At 41.0% G+C, this 24409-nt stretch overlaps 1 protein-coding gene across 9 annotated transcripts in view; it reads right to left on the reverse strand.

Moving 5' to 3' along the window:
• The window catches only part of CCDC7 (coiled-coil domain containing 7), a 164459-nt gene that overhangs the window by 79531 nt on the left and 60519 nt on the right, over positions 1 to 24409 (reverse strand). For all 9 annotated transcript variants that reach the window (XM_077936777.1, XM_077936780.1, XM_077936778.1 and 6 more), the window contains exons 30-43: positions 24140 to 24265; positions 21660 to 21779; positions 19178 to 19303; positions 18534 to 18653; positions 17156 to 17290; positions 14824 to 14952; positions 13223 to 13348; positions 11077 to 11196; positions 9752 to 9871; positions 8698 to 8817; positions 6284 to 6412; positions 4950 to 5069; positions 3937 to 4062; positions 3253 to 3372 (exon numbers count right to left, since the gene is read on the reverse strand). In XM_077936777.1, coding sequence (XP_077792903.1) covers positions 3253 to 3372; positions 3937 to 4062; positions 4950 to 5069; positions 6284 to 6412; positions 8698 to 8817; positions 9752 to 9871; positions 11077 to 11196; positions 13223 to 13348; positions 14824 to 14952; positions 17156 to 17290; positions 18534 to 18653; positions 19178 to 19303; positions 21660 to 21779; positions 24140 to 24265 — 1737 coding nt within the window. The remainder of the gene's footprint in view (positions 1 to 3252; positions 3373 to 3936; positions 4063 to 4949; positions 5070 to 6283; positions 6413 to 8697; positions 8818 to 9751; positions 9872 to 11076; positions 11197 to 13222; positions 13349 to 14823; positions 14953 to 17155; positions 17291 to 18533; positions 18654 to 19177; positions 19304 to 21659; positions 21780 to 24139; positions 24266 to 24409) is intronic.

Raw genomic sequence — 24409 nt, forward strand, 5'->3', positions numbered from 1 at the left:
ACTTAGGGAAATAGGTTGGCTCTCAAATAATGCACTAGTTTGCATCCTCACCAAGCTCAAATAAGACCTACATTCACACATACATTCATACGTCCATCACAGAATATAAAGAAAACAACAACATTCTACTTCTACACTAATGCAAACATGTAATACTACATTGAACAAATGTAAATAAATGTAAACCCACAACAACTGAAATGAATGTAAAAATGATAGAAATATCCTTAAGCTAAGTATAATTCTTTCTCCCATTGGTAATGAAGGTCATTAGCCTGGGATGTACTACAACTATCAACAACCAGTGTGGGCCATCTAAATGGCTGTTTAAGATAGAAGAACTTGCCATAGTACTTTACTTCTAAATGCAGCTTCTGCAGAAGTATACTTCTAATGATTTACAAATGTGCTGGGAGATGTCCAGGTTGCTGCCTACCATACCTCAACTAATGGTGCACTCATTGCAAATATTGCAGATGTAGCTGCTACCCTTGTGGAATGTACTGTCACTGGTGGAATGTACTTATAAACCTTAATAGTATGTGCTCTAATCCAACATGATAATCTTGTATTTATCATCTTCCTCCCTAAAGTTGTGAAAGGATACAAAAAGGCAATCTCCCTTAATTTATTTTGTTCTCTCTATATACCTTTACAGTGGGATGCGGATGGTGCTGTGGTCTAAACCACAGAGCCTAGGGCTGGCTGATTGGAAGGTCGGTAGTTCGAATCCCCGTGACGGGGTGAGCTCCCATTGTTTGGTCCCTGCTCCTGCCCACTTAGCAGTTCAAAAGCACGTCAAGTGCAAGTAGATAAATAGGTACCGCTCCGGCGGGAAGGTCAACCAGGTTTCTGTGCCCTGCTCTGGTTCACCATAAGTAGTTTAGTCATGCTGGCCACATGACCTGGACACTGTCTGCGGACAAACGCCGGCTCCCTCGGCCTATAGAGCGAGATGAGCGTGCAACCCCAGAGTCCTCCACGACTGGACCTAACGGTCAGGGGTACCTTTACCTTTATATACCTTTACTGCCTAGCAGACAACTAAAGTGTGCCATGCTCTTTCTGACTGATTTGATGGCACAGGACAAAGCGTTAGCAAAATCAACTCCTCTTGTGTATGAAAGCATGGCATTACTTTTGGAATGAAAGATGTATCTGTCCTCAAACTATTCTCTGTATGAAATGCACAAAGAGGTTTAACTACAGAATATGCATTCAATTCAGACACCTTGTGGGTAGATGTAAGTGCCACCCAAAACAACACTGAGAGACATCAGTCTGCTTTCCTCAGTTCATCTTTCCCACATTTGGCCACAGGGTGGAGCAAGATCCCAGTCTAATGATCTTCATTACCAATGGGGGTATTTATTTGTTATTTATTTTAAAATATTTATTAACTGTTTATTATTAAAAGTAATCATGAGGCAATGTGAACAACATAAAAACATAAACATAAAACATCCAATAGAATAGCAATATAAAAACCTAAATCATAAAAGCAGCATTAAAAAAGAAAGGTACAGTGTCTAGTGTTAACGATCCAGAAAAGTCCAAAAAAGAATGTTTTGAAGAATGCCTAGAACATGTAAGAGATGAAGCTGACCATACAGCAAAGAACAGGATGTTCCAAATAAAAGGCAGAATTGCAGAAAAGGCCTGTTTAGGGGTCATGGCCATAAAACAGTCTGCAGTCTGTATAAATATTTATTTCACTTGTCTAACAAGAGGACAGTCTGTACCATCAAAGTTAAAAACATCATCAAAATTTAACAAATCAATATATAAATGACTCAGGACTGCAGTATTCAACAACCTGTCCCCCCCACCCACCCGTGAACCGACCCAGACCCTGCAATAATCATCTGAGGCACTTCTTCATTGTCCTATTCCACTAGGCGTCTGAAGGGCAGCTACATGATAACAGGCCTTTTCTGTGGTGGCTCCCTGCTTGTGGAATGCTCTCCCCAGGGAGGTTTGCCTGGCACCTTAGTTAAATATATTTATGTGCCAGGCAAAAGCATTCCTCTTCTCCCAGGCCTTTGGCTAGATGGTTTATCTCTAGCCTTTTAAACTGTGGAGGGGGTTATTGTTTTTCTTTGCTATTATGTAATGTGGGGGTGTATGGAGTGTTAGAGAAGGGGTAGCACCTCTGGTGGTGGACACGTTGTTCTCCTTATGAGGTAGTTCTCCTTATGAGTTAGTTTGCCTGCCTTTGGTCCCCAACCCTGCATTCATTTCTCACTTGTGGCTTCTACAATCTGTCAACACATAACAGCGGCCATACCCTGTGAATGGATTTGACTGGCTGGTTAAACCAGGTGAGGGTGGCCAATGGGTCTGAAGTGCTCAGTGTGTTAGAGACTTCCCCTGCATGCAAAGACAGGCTCCAACAGATTGAGTGGGCAAGAACAATAGTGGGTCCAACAGTTCAGAATGCATGTGCTGTAGAGGGAAGTGAGGAGTAGGTGGGGATTGTGAACCTGGGAAGGTACCCCATCTACAAGAAGGAAATCTCTGATCCTAAACCTCAGCTGCCTTGTGGGATATCTTCAGAAGAAGAAAAGTCTAAGGAATAATCCCTACACAAATCCAGAGTGGAGTCCCTAAGATGGTTGGATGGCATCTTGTATGCTTCCTTCCAGAAACGCCTGCAGCCAAGTTGGTGCCAAACATATTGCTCTTCTTTCCATTGGACCACAATGAGGCCAAGAGGTGGGTCATGTCATCTTGGCAGCCCAGGATTTCCATACACACTGCTCAGGCTTGAGCACAGGAAAGGTCACTTTGGTGCTGCTAATGCAGCAGTTTGACTTCACCCCTGGAGGCACACTCCAATGTCTCCTGAGACAGACAGATGCCACCAATGTTAGGTATTTTTGTGTTTTTATATTGTAAACAACCCTGTGATCCTTGAATGAAGGATAGTACAGAAATGTAATAAATAAAACAAAACATAAAAACAGCACTAGGCCTTGGTGGAATACTGAGCTCTGGCAACACTATTCTAAGGACAGATATGTCTCAGAAGGTTTTTTCAGATGGTTCGAGTTCTTTTCAGCTGTAGTGCACTTACATAAAAATAAGCATTGGTCCTTTTTTCAAACCATGCAGCCTCTTAAACCTGTGCAGGTCTCAATGCAAAAATAATCTATAGCCATTCAACGGATGATTAGTGTTGAACATAAGGTTTTCAGTTTAGCTTAATGTCAAAACTTTAGTTGGCAAAATGAAGAATCATAGCAAACCTACCACTGATACTGCCTGGTTCAGCAGCTGCAAGGGCTTGGGCTTCTTCCAACTCTTTCTGGTTCAATTCCAACTTTTCCTTTAACCCTTCCTTCTTCATCAATAGTTGTTGCAATTCCATATCTACAGAAAGAAATGGCTTGGAATCATCTCTTGAAAACAAATAATACCCTTAATCTCAGGGATGTGGGTTTGAGCCCCATGTTGGGCAAAAGATTTTTGCATTGCAGGGGGTTGGATTAGATAATACACATAGTTCCTTGCAACTTTACAATTCTATGAGTCTGTGATTCTTATCAGGTTTGATAAAACCCAAAGGGGTTGGATAAAATAGCACAAATGCCTTAACAAAAAATCAATATAATTAACAGCAATCCTAGATGTTTGCTACATATGCAGTAAGATCGGAATGAATCCTCTCCAGCCCCACCCCAACACATGGCCAAAGCCTTAGGGAGAAAGTTTCCATAGATGCAAATGGGGGTTTCCCCCTAAGACTTCTAGCTGCAAGGGATAGCGGGGTAATCCCAAACAAGCCAGAAAGGGAACATACACATCTTCCCTCCTCACATACTGTACTGCATGTCCAATACAAACTGCGGTCTCCCCAACTGTAAGAAAATAACTAGTTGCATGCTACATTTCTAGCAAGTCAAGTTTCTGCTTTGGCCCTCCATTTCCACTCACCAGGAGGTTTTCCAGCTAGAGCTCTTTCTGAAACACGATCCTTTGCTTCTTCTATATCACGTACTGTTTCCTCTAGTTCTTTAGACAAGAGTTCTTTTTGCTCAGCTAGCTCCTGTAGTTTAGTCTCTGCAAAATAATTTCACACCAGGAGATAACAAAATATAGGCTGAAATAACTTGCTACACGCATCAGTGCAAATTCCTTTATTACCTGGAAACTTTAAATGTGTACTGTATATGCATTTATATTACTAGTTGCACTTTACTTCCTACAAAGCCTGACTTTCAGGCTGAGTAAATTTTCTTTTAGCTATAATGTTTTTGTTTTTTAAAAGGCCCTTACTAACACAACATATTATACCATTGAAGGAACAATCCTCTGCAGTGGGAAGTTGGAGGGGGTGTGTGGAATTTTTTTCAGACTGAGAGCTGCATTCCTTTCTGGTCAACCTTCCAGAGACCACAGGTCACTGGTGGATGGGCCCAGTGGCAAAAGTGGGCAGAACAACAAATAAGAAAGGGACGCGGATGGCGCTGTGGGCAAAAGCCTCAGCGCCTAGGGCTTGCCGATCGAAAGGTTGGTGGTTCGAATCCCCGCGGCGGGGTGCGCTCCTGCTGCTCGGTCCCAGCGCCTGCCAACCTAGCGGTTCGAAAGCACCCCCGGGTGCAAGTAGATAAATAGGGACCGCTTACCAGCGGGAAGGTAAACGGCGTTCCGTGTGCTGCGCTGGCTCGCCAGATGCAGCTTTGTCACGCTGGCCACATGACCCGGAAGTGTCTTTGGACAGCACTGGCCCCCGGCCTCTTGAATGAGATGGGCGCACAACCCCAGAGTCTGTCAAGACTGGCCCGTACGGGCAGGGGTACCTTTACATTTACCTTTTAGGCCAGACTAGTTTCTACACACACAAACAAACTCCTCCAACTAGGCAAGCAAGAAGCATTATCAGAGAGCTCAAGGACAAATTCAAGTCATGCTATAGATAACAGCATGAGAAATCACATCATACATACCACTGATACTGCCTGGCTCAGCAATTGCAAGAGCCTGAGCTTCTAGTAGCTCCTTCTGGTTGGATTCCAACTTTTGCTCTAACTCTTGCTTCTTTGCAGACAGCTCATATAATTCCCTTTCTGCAGAAATATTATACATATATTTGAAGAATAATGTCTAAACTCATAATTGCTCACGTAAAATAAAAGGACTTAAAAATGGAATTATTTCACAGAAATAACAAACTCTTTATCTGTCATTGCAGATCTTATAAAAAGGCAAAGGAGCATAATGAAACCCTTGTGGGAATGTGGCAAAGTAACCTCAATATGGCATAAGTCCCTGACAGTATCACACAGATCAAGTATGATTTAGGTTAGCCTTGCCCAAAATGGTACCTTCCAGTTGTTTGGAGCCACAATTCTCATTAACCCCAAGCCAGCATTACCTATGGCCAGGATGATGGAAATTGTAGTCAAACATATCGAGGGCTACAAGTTCCCCATCAGTGCTCTAAATTACAACAGTAAAAAATGTGCCAATTCCCTTCCTCCCAGTTGTTGAAAACAAGAGGCTATGTATAAATTCTCTTGTACATCAGTACAAGAGTTCAAGCCAAAAGAAGAGATAGCACAGCTAGGCAGTAGTTATCAGTGGACAGGATGGGACTATGCTGCTTTTACCTGGCTCCCCAATGCCCAAATGGCTGCTGATTATGGAGAGGCATGGGGGAGTGGAGAGGTCAGTGTGGCTGCACCAGCAGAAGCAGCAGATTGATCCTGCTGCTGCACTTGGACCACACCAACCTTCTCACCAGCACTGGCATTAGGAAGCCTGGTAAGTAGAGCACTTTTGCACTGCTGACTGCTACTGTTTCTAGGTGAACCCTCTCATTATGATTAAGTTTAGAAAGTACTGATCCACCATGCTAAAACTTTTCTGCACACCCTTTTTCTTTCATATTTATTAGTTCTATTTTTATATATACTGTCAAAAGAGCTCATGAGAGCTTGCCAGAACCATCTGCTGAAGCTGAAGCTCCTCACTTCTCTGGTAGCACTAGCAGCAGCAGCATCAGAGGAAGCACCTGCTCAGGCACTCTATCAGTAGGGTTCTACCACCTACCCAAGGCAGTTGTTTAGTCTGTCTCATGGGTGGGTTGGCTCTGGAAAAAGGGGTTGTCCCAAGCAAGCAGGAGAGGGAAGAGACATCTCTTCTCTCCTCATATACCTGAGGAGGCCTTCCCAATAAGAACCGCTGTCATCTCCACCCCCGATTGCAAGTAAGGGGGGGAAACCTAGTTGAATGCCACTTTTCTTGGAAGCATCTGCTTTGGCCCCCAGTCCCTACTCACCAGGAGATTTTCCAGCTAGAGTTGCTCTTTCTGAAACATGATGCTTTACTTTTGCCATATCATTTACTGTTTCCTCTAGTTCTTTAGTAAAGAGTTCATTTTGCTTAGCTAGCTCCTGTAGTTTAGTCTCTGCAAAACAATTTTACACCAGTAAATAAAAAAATGAATGTATGCTGAAATAACTGTGCTACATACAATAATGCAATTTCCATTATTACCTAGAAACTTTAAATGTGTACTGTGTGTGCACGGATAATAGTAGCTACCTGTACTTCCTACACACCCTGACTTTCAGGCTGATTAATGATGGAGTATCTTTATTTTTTGTTTTGTTTTTAAGACCCTTATTAACATGACAACATATTATACCACTGAAGGAACAATCCTCTACAGTAGGAAGGGGAGCAAAGCTTTTCCAGACAGAGAACTGGATTCCTTTCTGGTCAACCTTCCAGAAGCCACAGGCCGTTGGTGTACAGGCCCAGTGGCAAAAGTGGATGGAACAACAAATATGAACACAGAAGGCTAATTTCTACTAACACACATTGACCCTATCCTCCAACTAGACAAGCAGGAAGCATTACCAGAGAGTTCAAGGACATATTCCAATCAGGCAAAACCCTCAAGGAAGCCGCAAAGGACTGATAATAGCTGTTGCCCAGGGAGATTCCCAAGAGCCAGTGAAGCCTGGAGGAGCACAACTGACCCCCAGGCCAGAGTTTTCCCACTCCTGTTCTATGCAAAGGCTCCTGGCAAGGACTATCAACTTTATTCAGACAGAAGGTCTTTCATGCCAAGTATATATGCATGCTTAAGTGCTTTGGTTTTATATTCAATGGTGTCCCATTTGTGCAAGGACTTGGACTTCCCCCAGACAATCACCTTAAATCTGTACTGGGGTCTGCCCCAACCTTCCAAGGCAGCTTTTGTGGTGGTGCATGCCATAAACAGTATTTTTACCTTGAGTTACAAATGTGTTACTTCCTCAGGAAATTTATTGAGGGGATTTTGATTCCAGACAATGATACTGGGCAGCATTTTAAATGATGTTTCCGCCATTTAGAACCTATTTCTCCCTACCCTGATACTTTTTCATGTTTCCATTGTACACTAGCTTCAGAATATAAACTCTACAGGGGGAGAAATTGACCAAAAACAGTAAGTAACTTTCCGCATGAAGACCATTTTCCTAATTATCCATTGGATGAATTATATTCTACTAAGAGAGACCAAATTGCAAACATGCGCTGGATTATGAAGAAAGCTAGAGAAATCCAGAAAAACATCTACTTCTGCTTCACTGACTATGCAAAAGCATTTGACTGTGTCGACCACAGCAAACTATGGTAAGTTCTTAAAGAAATGGGAGTGCCTGATCACCTCATCTGTCTCTTGAGAAATCTCTATGTGGGACAAGAAGCTACAGTTAGAACTGGATATGGAATAACTGATTGGTTCAAAATTGGGAAAAGAGTATGACAAAGCTGTATATTGTCTCCCTGATTATTTAACTTATATGCAGAATTCATCATGTGAAAGGCTGGACTAGATGAATCCCAAGCTGGAATTAAGATTGCCAGAAGAAATATCAACTACCTCAGGTATGCAGATGACACAACCTTGATGGCAGAAAGTCAGGAGGAATTAAAGAACCTTTTAATAAGGGTGAAAGAGGAGAGTGCAGAATATGGTCTGAAGCTCAACATCAAAAAACCTAAGATCATGGCCACTGGTCCCATCACCTCCTGGCAAATAGAAGGGGACGAAATGGAGGCAGTGAGAGATTTTATTTCTTGGGTTCCATGATCACTGCAGATGGCGACAGCAGTCACGGAATTAAAAGACACCTGCTTCTTGGGAGAAAAGCAATGACAAACCTAGAAAGCATCTTAAAAAACAGAGACATCACCTTGCCAACAAAGGTCCGTATAGTTAAAGCTTTGGTTTTCCCAGTACTGATGTATGGAAGTGAGAGCTGCACCATAAAGAAGTCTGATCACTGAATAACTGATGCTTTTGAATTGTGGTGCTGGAGTCCCATGGACTGCAAGAAGATCAAACCTATCCATTCTTAAAGAAATCAGCCCTGAGTGCTCACTGGAAGGACAGATCATGAAGCTGAGGCTCCAATACTTTGGCCACCTCATGAGAAGAGAAGACTCCCTGGAAAAGACACTGATGTTGGGAAAACTGAGGGCACAAGGAGAAAGAGACGACATAGGACGAGATGGTTGGACAGTGCTCTCAAAGCTATCAACATGAGTTTGACCAAACTGTGGGGGGCAGTGGAAGACAGGAGTGCCTGGCGTGCTCTGGTCCATGGGGTCACGAAGAGTCGGACATGACTAAACGATTAAACAACAAGAAACAGTTAAGGCTATACATAACAGGATGAGAAATCACATCATACATACCACTGATACTGCCTGGCTCGGCAACTGCAAGAGCCTGAGCTTCTAGTAGCTCCTTCTGGTTGGATTCCAACTTTTGCTCTAACTCTTGCTTCTTTGCAGACAGCTCATATAATTCCCTTTCTGTAAATGAATGAATGAATGTTTTCAAAACAAATTCTAATCTCAGAATTGCTCACATAAAATAAGGTTATTTTTAAAATGGAATTATTTTACAGAAATTGCAAACTCTTTATCTGTCATTGCAGATCTTATAAAAGGGCAAAAGAGCCATATGAAACCCTTTGGGAATGTGGCAAAGTAACATCAATGTGGCATTACTTATGGTCAGGATGATGCAAATTGTAGTCAAACAACATTTGCAGGGCCTCATGTTAGAGCCTCACTGCTCTAAATTACCACAGCAAAAAATGTGCTAATTCCCTGTCCTCCCAGTTGTTGGACACTATAAATCACCTTGCACTGATCATCAGGGCTGGAGGGTCAGTCTAATTATCATTTTTCTTCCTTTTCAGCCCCAAAGAAGAGTTGGTACTGCTAGTAGCAGTCAGTGTGGCAGAGTGGCAGAGTGGGGCTGTGCTGTTTGCCTGGCTTCCCTATGCCAGGACTGCAAGTAGAAGCAGCAAATTGCCTCTGATACTGCACTTGCACTGCATCAACCTTCCCACCATCTCTCTCTCACCAGCACTGGTATTCAGATGAAGTTCGCAGAGTATTGACCCACCGTGCTAAGACACCTCTGCTACACATTTTGTTCTCTCACATTTATTTGTTGAGTTTTGTCCAGCAACAATACTTCTCAAGCCAGCTAACAACACTTAAAATCCACTATTGTTGCACATTAAATTATAGTATAAACTAATGGATTAAGCTTGGATTTCTTAGCATTCCTGATCCCCTCCTATGACCTCCATAGTTCTCAACTGGAACTACATCTAAGAATGATAAAACATATCATCTCTTTTTGATGGTCTCAGTAATGAAAGTGATAATAAGGTTTGTAATATGCACATTATGTGTTTTTGTACAACTTAAGGTAATTTCATTTTAAACTTACCAGCAGTAAATACAAATCCTTCTGAGACACTATCCTGTGCTTTTTGCATCTCATGCACAGTTGAATCTAGTTCTGCAGCTAAGCATCTTCTTTGTTCAATTAGCTCTTGCAGCTTATGATCTACAAAGATATGTTACATCAGTTTGTAACAAAGTATTAATTAACAAACTGTTAAATAATTGCATTATTTAAAATAACATCAAGCTTTTAAAAATAATTCCTGTTATGTGCTCAAAGCATCAGTTGAGGGAGTACTACACATATTATATGTGGTCTTTTTATGTGTGCTTAAATTAGTCACTTATTTTAAAGAAAGCATGTGCTCCCATCATTCATCAGCTGATGGGCAGTGGGATGGGATGGGGTGGGGTGGGGTGGGGAAACCATTTCCATTGAAATTGCTGTTAAAATGGAGGAAAACAGCACAAGCAACGCTGACACTAAACCCTACATATATTAAGTAAAATAGAAACATCGTCACCCGACCCCACCTCCACCCATCTTTCCCCCCCCCACCTCTTTCCCCCTTTTCTTCCTAATGTCTCAACAAATGAAACTGATTTGTAAAAATGTTACATGGGGGGGGAATACGAGAAAGACATTGCACATACTTTTGTAAATCAAGAAAATCTTTAATAAAAATACATTTTTTAAAAAAATGGAGGAAAACATCTCCCACACAAGTCAATTAGTTTGTACTTATGAAAATACAAAAACAATACTCTATAGCTAGTGGTTTTATTCAAGAAAATAGGTCGCGCCTCAACTGCCCACCCACCCGCTTGTTCGCTCCTTCCTTTGCTGCTTCTAATGTCACTTCCTGCAGCTAAAGGCACAGCTTCCTAGAGGCAATTTGCCACAACCTTTACAATTGCCAAAGCGCCTTCTAAGAAGGTGCCTGACGATTGCAAAAGGGTGGCATGACCTTTCTACAATCATCAGGCACCTTCCTGGAAGGTGTTTTGGCAATCGTAAGGGTCGCGCCCAAGCGCCTCTGGGAGGCTACGCCTGCAGTTACAGGAAGTGGTGGTGGCAGTGGAGGAAGTAGCAATGGCAGTGGAGGAAGTGGCAAAGGTGGGGGGAGGAGAGGAAATGAGCAGGTGAGCAAGCAGGCATGCAAGCAGTAGCGGCAAGATGGTGGCTGGGGGAAAAGCTGTGGTCGTACAGCATACCGGCAGGTACCACCTCAAAAAAAGCACTGTCTATAGCTATGCAAAGGTCATTGGGCAGTGCCCAAAAGTTAAACTGAAACAGAAGGATCCTAATTCCAAGTAGAGGTGTTTCAGACTGTAAGCTGACAATATGGGAAGCCAGATCATACATACCACTGATACTGCCAGGTTGAGCAATGGCAAGAGCCTGAGCTGCTTCTAGCTGCTTCCGATTAGATTCCAACTTTTCCAATAATTCTTGTTTCTTCTCCGATAGTTCATATACTTTTCTTTCTGGAAAAAAATGTGCTTCAATCAATTCTTGAAAAATAGTGTCAAAAGTCATCATTGTTCTCAACATCATGTAGAATTTTTTTTTAATTGACTCATTAATATATATTCTTTCGCTAAAGCAAAGCTTAAAAAGATGTCAAATGGGTGCTTTAGGGAATGTAGCAATGTAACTTAAAGAGGGAAATTCCCTGACAATCCAAGAGATCCGTTGTGATAATGTACACTGAAGTGTGAAAATCTGGGGCCCCTCAAGCTATTTGGAGACAGGAGAAGCTGAGGCTGAGAGGAGATATGATAGCCATCTTCAAATATCCAAAGGGCTGTCACATGGACGATGGAGCAAGAATGTTTTAATCTGCTCCAGAGGGCCCCAAAAAATGGCTTCAAGTTACATGAAAGGAGATTCCAACTAAACATCAGGAAGAACTTTCTGATGGTAAGAACTATTTGACAGTAAAACAGACTTCCTTGAAGGGTGATGGACTCTCATTCATTGGAGATTTTTAAGAATAGGTTGGATGACCATCTGCATTGCAGGGGGTTGGACTAGATTACCCTTGGGGTCCCTACTATATGATTCTATGAAGGTCCTCTCTAAATAAATGTTTTGATTAAGACAGAAAAAGTGTCTTAAAGTAAGTTTTAAATACAGTGGTACCTCGGGTTAAGAACTTAATTTGTTCTGGAGGTCTGTTCTTAACCTGAAGCACCACTTTAGCTAATGGGGCCTCCTGCTGCTACTGCGCCTTCACTGCACAATTTCTGTTCTCATCCTGAAGCAAAGTTCTTAATATTTCTGGGTTAGTGGAGTCTGTAACCTGAAGCGTATGTAACCTGAAGCGTATGTAACCCGAGGTACCACTGTATATAAAATGAAAATGCTATGCATAAATAATCTCACATTGATTGTCAGTTATTGGGGGCAATAAATATTGTGACCCTCCTTTTTGCAATGTATCTGTTGATGGAAACCGCAGAAAGTGTGTCCAAGTAAATGATTTTTCAGGTGAACTATCTCAGGATAAAATTTGAGTAGCAGTGCCCTAGAAGCATAGCACAGGGCATACTGCTGCCACGAGCTTCACTTACCTCAAGCTACCCATACTAAAAATCCAACAAAGATACCTACTAAAATTAATAAGTGCCTCAAGTTTCTCAATAGACTGGCCCTCCATGTTGCTGTCATCAGAGAGACTTGCATTCTTTGCAGCACCTTTGTGAGATGCAAAGAAGATATCTCAACTGGCCATAGTTTCTCAGAACTTTCCCTTCCTCAGTTAACCCTATGAAGCCAATTTGCAGTGAGGGGGAAAGGAGGCACAGCTTCAAACTGTCTTTTAAAATTTCAAACTTTGTCTTATGCTACGTCAGCGGGCCCTATAAGAGAACCAAAAGCAGTAACAAGAAGAAACAAAGGAGATGCAGCTTCAGATCAACCTTCATAGTGATATCCTGGTGTGGTAATTTCAGTTTCAATCATTTTTCCAGTCGTAAATTCAGTTCTGCACCATGGGCATAGCCACGATTTGGAGGGGGCAGGTCTTTTGTTGGGGGGAGGCAGAACCTCAATTCACTATGTATTTTTATTGATTTAGAGGGGCTGTTTCCCTCCCTGCCCCCCTTGGCTACACCCATGTTCCACACATTACTACATCTGTATGTGTATTTTATTTTAAGACTTCATAAAAATTCTTCAGCACTTTAGTGCTAACTTCTAATGCAAACATTTTGGTATGAATTTCCCCTAACATGCACATTTCTGCAAGCATTTTTCTTAATATTGCATTGTTAATGTCATCTTCTCTAATATATGAATTTTGTTCACACTCTCCTTATTATACACATTTTTGTGAACATTATTTGACTGGAGAACTGCATAGGAAAAATCAAAACAGGACATATTTTGAAGGATAGCCACTTTTCACCTATTGTTTCAGGAAGTGCAAATTAGGTAGGTTTGCATTAAAATGTGAAGCAAACTGAATGTCTCCCCACCCCTTTTTAAGAGTACTTATTCACTACTTACCAGTAGGTCGTACAAACACAGTTCTTTCTGAAGCACGACGATATACATTTTGTATACCATCCAAAGTTGCCTCAAGATCTACAGTCAGATGTCTTTTTTGCTCAGCTAACTCCTGCAGCTTATGGTCTACAAAAAAAATTCAGGCTAATTCATAACAAAAATATTAATATATGGAAAGAATATATTTAATATGAATACTTAGCATTTATCAGGTGTTTCTTGCGCCACTTCACTGAGCTGAATGAAATGCCCCCTCCTCCCATCAGTTACCACATTCATACATGGTCACGTTAGGAGGAATATTTCATCAATATTTGGCATGGGCGGGTGCATGCTCTGCACCTGAATACTTTGGAGCCAACCAAAGACATTCAGCCAGATTTGGACTTTGTGTACTAAGGATGTTGTTGAGAATGCTCACATGAATTCTACTAAGCTCCCATACTTTTCCAACTCAGAGTTTTAACTTGTGGCAGTCTTGTGGGCTCCAAACTGAGATATAAAAAACTCAAGTTTGGCCCCTGTGCACACACCCATTGCCTCAGGATTAACTGAGTTAATCCCTATCAGTCAGAAATAATGAGAGTTTAAAAGCTCCCATGATCCTTTCTGGGAAAGTGCTGTGGCTGTCTTTGTAGCTCAGAATCGAATTTTGCTGACATATCTATCAGAAATTGCAATACAATTGCAGTACAAATGACAAATGTTGCTAGAGACTAATGGCTGTCTTTGCAACTGAGAATTGGGTAAGCAAATAGCTCCTTGGGAATATTGTGCACAGCTTCCTAGGCTTAAATGTGTGATTCCTTCCCCAAACCCCTCTTATGAGCTTGGTCCACCCAAAGTTGCCTTGTAAAATGTGTTCTGCCAAATTTGAGTATGATGATGCAAAGACTGGCAACACCAACCTCCTCAGTCTGAGAAGCAGTTGTACTTGTGGTTTCACCTGCTAAAAATGCACACTGCATCATTCTAGTGCCACCACTAGGACTAGTAGGCTAGGGCTGCTGGTGCTCAATGCCCTTTTCTCAGCTTTCTGGAACTATGTGAATCAGTAGCAGCCAGCAAGGCAGGATTGGATTGGAATGGTGATGCTGACTGGGTATAGTGGCGGAGTCAATGTAATTATTTATTCATTCATTTTATTGTATTTATATCCCTACCAGCATCCATCTAACCAATTATGGCTAGAAGAGGGAAACTATTAGTTCCAAATGGGGAGTGAATGGCCAAAAAATGATTATACGGCAAGTGATATGACAAATTTGTTTCTTTATCAGTAACATACGAAACAAATAGGCCACATTCATTTCTTTTATTATTATTACATGAATATACCCCCTTTATCAAAAAAGACTATTTGGTACTCAACTGTAATGAGGATTTCAAAGGTAGGAAAGTGATGCTTTCAGACCCAATCCACCCCCTGGTCTTGCTGGCTGCCTACAGACTGTTGTAGAGCAATTCTGTTACTAGAGAGCGCTCAATGCCCATTCTGGAGGCATATCTTCTGGCCTTTGTGAAACTGCTTGGCAGGTAAGTACCTTAATTCAGTGAACATATATTTGTAGTTGAAGCAAGAGAAATCACAGTATACATACCACTAACACTCCCTGGTTGAGTAGCTGCAAGTTCCTGAGCTTCTTGTAGTTCTTTCTTAGTAGATGCCAACTTCTCTAGTAACAGTTGCTTCTTTTCAGTTAGCTCATACAATTCATTTAATCCCTTTTCTGCAAGCAAAAATATTTTGAATGACCTTTTGGGGAAATGTTTTATATTGCACAAAAACTCAGTTTTCAGTCACCCACAAACTTACTGATGCCATTTAAAATATATAATGTTATCTGTCAATGCAGATCTTAAGACATGGCAAAGAGTTCGTTTGCTGTGTAAAATCCCATTTTTTCTGTTTCTCAACTCTAAGTTCCTCCTTTGAGCTCTAAGTGTTCCTAACATGAAGCCAGAAAGAGATCACCCTGTGCACTGTACTCTGTCATCTGTGGTCTCCCTGTGTGGAGTTTATCTTTTGCTGCTATGCTGATATTAGATGCTCAGACATATTTTTTCTTGGGAGGTAAAGAACACTGGTCCTTACCTGAAGAGCATTTATCCAGGATGACAGGCCATCTCATTGTTCCATGCACTCCAAGGTTGAAGGAAGTAGACATGGCTTAGTGCTCCTCAGTCTCAATTCATTTCATGATGAGACCATGGATTGATTCAAGACAGGTCAAGCAACATAAAGAGGAGTAGGAGACAAAGCATTGTGCCCAAGTGCTGCAAGCCCTGAGAAGCTACAAGCTGGGTTTTTTCTTTGTTGACTATGAGCATGTGGTCTTTCAGAGCATTGATGCTCCTCTTTATGTTGTTGGTGTTGGTGGCGTGCTGCCTGAACTAAAGAGGAAGAGGCAGCTGACTTAGCCTCTGAAAGAATGATTGGGTCAAGGAGTGCTGGAAAATGTTGAAGTTGTGGTCCTTCCTGAAGGGCTGGCCTACTCAAAAGGGTTGGAAAGGCTGAGAAGGGGAATATGGGCGATCTGTCCTGCTATTTCATGGTGGCTAGACTGGTTTACAGAATCTTCTTCAATGCCTTCTTGACGAAAGGCATTGTACCCACATATGCAGCAATGACCAAACGGACCCTGTCAGTGCCCCAGTGTCAGAGCCACAGATGTCTATGTGCTTACCACCCACCACAGCCATTGAAAGAGTGGCAAACTGGGTAACACTGAAGGTGACATCAGACACAAAAGCAACTGCTCTATGCAATTTCAACAGGGTTTTCCTAAGCCTCTCTGGATCTTGGTGAGGGTTATCTAAAAGTTTAACCAGCCAGAGCACAGGTACTCAGGAAAGAACTAAGGCATCACAGAAGGCCATGGGTGGAAGTAGGAAGTAGTGCTGTCAGGAGCAAGAGCTACATCTGTTGAAGACTAAGAAAATCCTGACATCTAGGGTCTTATGAAGCCTCAGAGGCAAGAAGTTGACAGGCTCAAAGAGATGGTGCAATGAGCTTTCCTCTATATCTGAATCACCACTCCCCCTCCCATCTAAGAATTTAGGGTTCAATAAAGGATCACAGGGATCCAGATCATCTGACAGGTTTGAAGGCAGTAGAAGACAAGGGCAGGTGGTTGTGAGGGAAGAACTCACATACCTAAGAGAGGAAATCCTAAGGATGAACAAGGGGGGGGGGCAACAGGTGGCAACAGGCCTGGGGTGGTAGGAGGAGAATTGGAGGAATAAAAGGACCTTCCTTTTTTCTTTCATTTTTACACAGAGGAATAAGGCAACACAGAGATGAAAGGGACCTTAGCAGAGAAGGGGAGAAGAAAGAAAGTGCAAAAAACTTATGAAGGGGGTCAAGCAAGAGCTAGGACAAAGAAATGAAATAGAATAGGGTTGAGGAGCACCAAGGCATGCCTACTTCTTCAACTCTGTGGTGCAGTGTTTGGGTGCACAAGTGCCTGGATGCCTTCTTTAAGCCAATAGGCCCCACAGATGTATCAATCCTAGATTCAATACATGTAGTAGATGGTGGCACAGCAGAGATAGGGAGCGAAGACACCCTGGTCCACATTTCTGGGCTATGACTAAACTATAGAAGATCTCTGTCATTGCATTTGTAACACTGACAAATATAGTGGTACCTCGGGTTAAGTACTTAATTCGTTCCAGAGGTCCGTTCTTAACCTGAAACTGTTCTTAACCTGAAGCACCACTTTAGCTAATGGGGCCTCCTGCTGCCGCCGCGCCACCGGAGCACGATTTCTGTTCTCATCCTGAAGCAAAGTTCTTAACCTGAGGTACTATTTCTGGGTTAGCGGAGTCTGTAACCTGAAGCATATGTAACCCGAGGTACCACTGTATGCACATTATGTGTCATTAAACATAAAAATAAAAACACCTCAAGGTTATTTATTCATTACTCACCACTGGGTATTAGAAATAAAGCTCTTTGTAAAGCCTGAAGCTCCATTTCATGCATATCTTGCATACTTTCCTCTAGATCCTTTAGCTCTTCAGTCAAATGTTGTCTTAGCTCAGAAAGTTCCTGAAGTCTTTGCTCTACAAAATTATTTCAGGCCACTTCATAAAAGAACCAATATATTTGAAATAACTACATTCAGTACAAATTTGCAATGGATACACAATATCCATAGGAAATGGTTAATAGTAAAAGCACTTGTTGAAAGCTAAAATAACTATATATATGACCTCAACAACCCTATAGGGTTTATCACTGTATGGTCATCCCCATTTTTCCGATGCCAGGGGGAGATTCTACTAAAGGGGGAAAGCCTTCTCTCATAAAGCAAATAACATTCCACTTCTCTAATTTTGAGTGAAAAGTAGGAAAAGCTACAACAGGAAAGAGCAAGCGACTTAGGACTAGTTTTACTAATAACTAATAAGATGATGAGGATGATGATTAAAATGGTTACAAGGAGCACATTTCAAAATGGTTCCTTAAATGAACTACTAGCTGTGCAGTATAACCAGAGGAAAATACACACTAGAAAAGCTGCCATTGCTGTTCTGTGGGTATGGCCCTAAAAACCGAAGACTCACGGGCAAAGACATGAGTTAAAAGGAAACATTTTTTAAAAGTACATTACAGGAAAACCAATTTAAGTTGTTGGTAAAATATACATTTTGACCAGCAGAATCTGCAGTGCTTAGCAGTTTCCCCACTTCCTAAAGTATAAGACCCTAGCTTAAAAGACCCACAGAAAGAGGAACAAGGGCAGATCTACACTCATGGTTTTTAACATTAAGGAAGGATTAAGGAATGGTTTCAATAACATATATGGACACATGACATCCTACTTTTAAGATTCATAATGCGTTATTAAAATGTGACACCAGAGGACGCAGCAGAGCAACCAGCAGCAGTTTTGATGAAAAAAAACCCAAGGTAAAAAACACTTTAATTAATAAGTATGCCTTGTGACGTTTTAAAATGACATATCTAACATCATTCTAACAATGTTAAACAGATCAGTGTAGATCTAGCCCAAGTCTCCACTCCCTCAGATAATAGGTGCAGATTGGCTGCTGTGAAAAAGATGAGACACACTAGGGTATAAGCTTGTAAAGTATAAGCCTAAAAGTGTAATTATGACTCTGTTCAAATTCAAAATTCAAAAATATTTCTGATTAGCAAGCTACCACTAGTAATATAAATAAATAAAATCACTATCCCTCCTTCCTCAATGAACATATTTGTTTATGAAATCTTAATTAGGCATAAATCTGTCATTTATTATTTCTAGGTAAAAAAACATTTGAAGTTTTGTGCCTTTTTTACCATTCGCACTGTCTGACTGGAGAGATGCAAGCGTTTCTGCTTCTTGTAGATCTTTTAGATTTGAATCTAGTTTTTCTTGCAAAAGTTTTTTCTTCTCAGATAATGCAGAATGTTTCATTTCTACAAGGAAATGCCTCAGAATTATTATAAATTACTATTCCAAAGTTGTATTTAAAATTTGAAACAGTTTTGATTACTTTTCAAAGTAAGTTCTGTTGAAATCAGTTCTCTCTACTTCTGTGTAACATGGAAAGAGTTGTGCAATGGATTTGATGGAGTCCTCGGCCAAATCAGGCCTATTCAGAGGGATGATGCCACCTATTCATGGATTCAGGAAAAGTCCTCTCAAGGATTTTGCTTCCTCTCCAGAGAATTGCAGCTCATTGACTTTCAAACATGACAACCCAGACTCTTAATTCCAGCCAGCAAAAATACAACCTTAATTATCACTCAATAATACATCACTCACTTTTTCCTACTTCTTGAATATATTATCCATTGCTTATGTGTAGTTATTTAACTGGATGGATTTGCTTACTATGCATTTTGAAAGTTAGGTTTGTGTGAGTGCTTAATAATGAAGAACATTAATTTTCCTTAGTTACCAATCTAATGACAAAAGAGTATACAGTGGATGCAATTACCCTGAAGTTTACTTTTTCCAACAATGCTTGAAGCAGAAGGTTGCGCCATTTGCAGATCCTGCAGGTTTGCTTCTAGATGAGCAGCCAGCACCTTTCTTTGTTCTTTAAGCTCTTTTATCTTTTTATCTGTGGAAACACAAACACTTTGTACATTTATTGTACATTTATTGGACTATATATATTTGAAACTAAATAGTATTTTCTGCTTTTAGATAATAATCTGCTTTTAGCAAATGTACCAATGAACAGCTATGTAATATCAATCATTCATATGTATATCCCACTTGATTATCACAGGTTTATGAAGCAAATTGCAATGCTATACAATTACAAAACAAACTTATGAAAACACAAAAACCATAATAAATGTTTAAAGCAAAGGACATAGTTAACAATATCCATATGGTAATGGGCTGTGACAAGCCACACTGGTGTGGCAGGAGAGGATGAAAAGAGTGGCAGAAAGAGTCAAGGATAATCAAATGAACATTTAAACATCTTAGTGTAGAGTAGCATAGCATAGCATAGTATCTAAATGTGGTTTTTTTTATTTGCAGAATATGCATAGATACATTTTCAAATCGAGAGAAAGAGCACCAAGTGATACCAAAGACAATCCTAGTTGTGATCCAGAATCACTGTTTGAACAGAGTTGCTGGAAAAGACTTGTTTGACACCAGCAGCAGGCCTAACCAAACCTCCCAAAAAGAAAGTTTGTTGACAATATGTGGATAGTTATCTGAGCCTTGGTTTTATATGGACTTCAGCTGAAGCTTCCTGAAAGGTACCTTGGGTACTCCTCTTAAAGGGGCACCAAGGCCTCCCCTATGCTAGCATTTCCATGTCTTCTGGTAAGCAATTCGTAGAGTGGAATTTCTCGGGCCTATCCGGAATACTTGCTGACTGCAGTGTTCGGGTGGAAATCGTCAAAATGTCCAATAAAACCCAAAAGGCTATTTTCTCTGATTTTCCATAAAAATAGCTCAAAAACGTCAATTTTTAAAGCTCAACTTAAATATGGCAACCCTAATAGAGCCAATTCTGTTCTATTTGTTTATTCTCTTCTGTTTGTTAATGTTTTGGCTTGAGTGATAGTTTCTTTTAGTGTATCAGAACAGAACAGCAGCTGAACAGCTTTTTAATGAATTGATAGCAGTAGGTTATAGAAAAACCAACTTTAAAAGGGTGAAATTAATTTACTAGCGTTAGAATCAATTAGAATCAAGTTAGAACAAGTAGTTAATGAGAACTTCTTGGTGAACGCAATCAATTTAGTGTGGTGTTAAAAACAGCTTTGGGGGAAGTGAATCAACTAAAGACAAAAAAGGAGAAAAATCACTAGGGAAAGAATCAATTGTACTCTCTGCAGAAGAATTAATTAAGCACTCAAAGCACTGTAGAGGAAGTAATTAAGCACGTTACAGGGGGAAATAGTTTGGGGAAACTGCACCAAACCAACCTGGTGCAGTAAAACTTCTCAAAACAAGTGAGCAAATCACTCGTAAGAAAGAAGTAGTGACAACAGAAAAAAAGCAGTTAAAGGTCAGATGAGCATCCAACAATAAACTTTGCCTGCTTTAAGTAAGGGCAGAAAAATGAACTGTCACTCAAGAGTGGGACAGTGGAGAAGCATCTGACAGTGGTGATTTTTTCCCCTGCCTTCAAGCGAGTTGAGCAAAATGATATTGCAGCTGGTGGTGTCCTGGTGTTCCCTGGAGAAAGGTTATGTGGAAAGTTTATATTTAAAAATTGGAAGAGTAATCCTAAATTAAGGAAAATTCCAAAAAGCAGCTGTCACAGCTGAGAAAATTCTAGACCTTGGCCCCACAATCTAGATGTCCCAGGGTGAACAAACACACAGCAAGGCCTTACCAAGATTTTAATGCATGAAGGAAATTACACTGGAAGACATGCCCCTTTGGATATCCTGATCACAGGTCACTAACAGTGTTCAGTGTTAACATCAACACTTGCATGGGAAGTAAGAAAGAACTCATCAGCACCCCAGTAAAGGACAGCTCACATGGAATACAGTAGATCGGTAATCTCTCAAAACCACTGTCTACAACCTCCTCGGATTATGATCCATCAGTGTGATCAAGGAAGCTTTATCCCTAACCATAGTTTATATTACAGTGTAATTCTATAGCAACCAGCTTAATATTTGTAAGTTTCCTTAAATAGTACTTCACATTTTAGCTAATATTATTTGAACTTGAATTAACATTAGACTATTTGTGTGCAAAGTGGCTTGATCTTCCCTACAAAAGAATCAAGAAGTGTGCCAAAAGTAGTTTAAATGCTTTCTTTTTGTGTGTTTTAAAAGATACAGAAATCTATTTTTGCCACATTTTATTTTTGTTTTAAAGTGATACAAGCCTACGTGAACCTAGTAAAGAAAAATCTAAGGTTTCCATGTTTTAGTTTGACATTAGAATATAGCATAACTTTGCAAATGGTTTGGGGTTGAGATTGTACTTACCACTCACACTTCCTGGTTGGGTAGTGGCAAGAGTTTCAGCTTCTTCTAACTCCTTCATATTTGATTTCAAACTTGCAAGCAAAACTTTTCTTTCTTTTGAGAGCTCATCTATTTCCTTCTCTGCAAAGTGAAACATGTGAGAACTAAGTGAGAATGTTCTCATGGAGATAAAAATAATACAGGAAGCAGATAAGTGTGCAGACAGAAGCATATTGAGGGTCCCTTGCACTCTTGGCAAGGAGCTGTATCAGCAAATGCTGATTGATGATAATCAGAGTTTTGTCCTCATGGCACATTAAAAGGAGCATGAAGTATGTTGTCATCCTTGCAAAATTCCAGAGCAGGAGACCCAGAGAAACTTGAGGCTCCCCTGCTCTGTCACAGTGGGGAACTGCTGCAAAGAAGGACCTTATGATGTTAGTGGGGATGAGTTAGGAGGCGGCAGCTGCTGTCACTATACAAGGCTCAGGCACAGTTTGCTTCTTGCTGAAGCCATGTCAAAATTCTGCCCAGCATTATATCAATGCTCATCTGACATGTGGTGCCCACAACACATTGCTCTGGTTTGCAAATGTGCTTACGGTTCTTCAAAAGGGTTGGCCACCACTGGGCTACAGGAATGATACAATCACTATCGTTGCTGTTTATCATTTCTTTCTCTTTTGTTTACAAAGTGCTTTATGCAACTTTTATCTCTTTCAAATCTTGTCTAGTCTGTGGGTTGGTGCCTTGCTCCTGGGGATTCAGCAAGAGTACACGTTTGGTAAATAGCGTACGCTACAATCCCATAATGGTCTGCTCAATACTAAGGGCCCCTCCAGCCATCTTTTTTGCAGAGAATTCATCATGATTTGTGTCCACAGTGTTATTGGGGGTATTATATGCATTGCCTTAAATACTGTTTACACCTGCAAAAATGTTGGGGTGGTCCTGCTGCTTCTTTTCCAGTCAGTGCATATTCTATAACTTCCTGCTGAGATTGTTTAACTTTTCATATCATAAACATTCTTGGGGTAGGTGGGAGGGGCAGATTCCTGCTTCTGTTGCACTCTTGCCCATCCGGACAGCAAGAATGCGGTAGCATTGGGCAAGCATTGCAAGAAAACATATAAAGCAAAATAAATACACCATTGATACACTAGTATCATGCCAAGAGCATGTTGCTAAGTACAACTGGAACAGCAGAATACAACAGGAAACCATAGGAAGGGAAAGTGCCCTTGTTCTCAAATCCTATTTGCTGGTCTCCCAGAGTCATCTGGTTGGCCACTGTGAGATAAGGATGCTGGACTAGATGGGCCATTGGCCTGATCCAGTAGCCTCTTCTTATGTTCTTAATTGCAGCAAAAGACCAGTCTGGGGGGAGGGGGCAAGTCTTCTGGAGTTTATAATGCTAAGTTGATTCAGTTTTGCCCTTCCCTCTCTTTCACACACAAAAACACCCTCCTTTCCAAAGCCACATCTGCAAAACCAGAACAAGAACTCTGATCAGTTAAAAGTTTAAGCAAAGTCAAAAACAACACCTGGCTGCGCTTCTAGGCACTCTAAACCCAAGGAAAAGCAGTTAGGTTCCAGATGGTGACTAATAGTATGGAGAAGATACCAACACCACCCACCCTCATTCAGCAAGTTTGGGCTTGCCATACGTCTGGAAAATTCTGGACATATTCGGAAATTGGATGCCTAAAATGGCATCTGAGGAGAATTTTAGAATTTTAAAAGATGTCTGGAGGTTCAGAGCTGACAGTCTGGGCATGCGTGGGTGGGCGAGGGCAGCTGCTGCCAGGGAAGGAGACGAAGAATGCAAGGCTGTTGCCTCCCAGTGCAATGGGACAGAGCACTCTGTCGGCTGAGGGCTGGCAGCCACAGCCACCTCTGAGCGCTCTCTGTCTCTTTCTTTCAGGATAGCTCAGCATGACACTCTTAATCTCAGGGTTGTAGGTTTGAGTCCCATGTGTTGGGGAAAGATTCTTGCATTGCAGGGGATTGGACTAGATGATCCTAAGGGTACATTCCAGCTCTGCAAATCTAAATCTAAAATCTCTCCCTTTGGGAGAGCCCAGCTGTGCAGAACTGAAATATGCCTGCCGCCTGGTGCCTAGCCAACCCCAAAAAGAGGAAGATTAAACAAACAAACAAACAAACAAACAAACAAACAAATAAAGCTGAAGTTGAAAAATGTGTCCTCTTTTGGGAGTTTCCTTAATAAAAGAAAAAAGAGCTCTTGAAATCATGGACTTCATCATGGGGAAGGATTTCTTCAAGCCAATAAATCCATTTGGACTGACTCAAGTAAATTTGAAGGAATATTGTATATCTTTTTTTAAAAGATACGTTGCTCATGTTATTTACCAGGACTGAATTGCTTATTATGCATTTTGAAAGTAGGGTTTGTGGGAGGGTTTAATAGCGGAGAACATGAATTTCCATCGGTTACCAATCTAATGACAACAGAGCATAGATACAGTGAATGCACTTACTCTGAAGTTTGCTTGCTTCAGCAGGTTCTGGAGCAGAAGCTTGCGCCATTTGCAGATCCTGTTGATTTGCTTCTAGATGTGCAGCTAGTACCTTTCTTTGTTCTTTAAGCTCCTTTATCTTTTTATCTGTGGATACACAAACACTTAGTACATTTAATGTAAGATATATATTTCAAACTAAATAGTACATTTTTGCTAATAATCTTCTTTAAGTAAATGTGTCAACAAACAGCTATGTATTATCAGTGAGTCATATGCATATCCACTTGC

This window comes from Podarcis muralis, chromosome 12, assembly GCF_964188315.1.
Source record: "Podarcis muralis chromosome 12, rPodMur119.hap1.1, whole genome shotgun sequence".
NCBI classification, from domain to species: Eukaryota; Metazoa; Chordata; class Lepidosauria; order Squamata; family Lacertidae; genus Podarcis; species Podarcis muralis.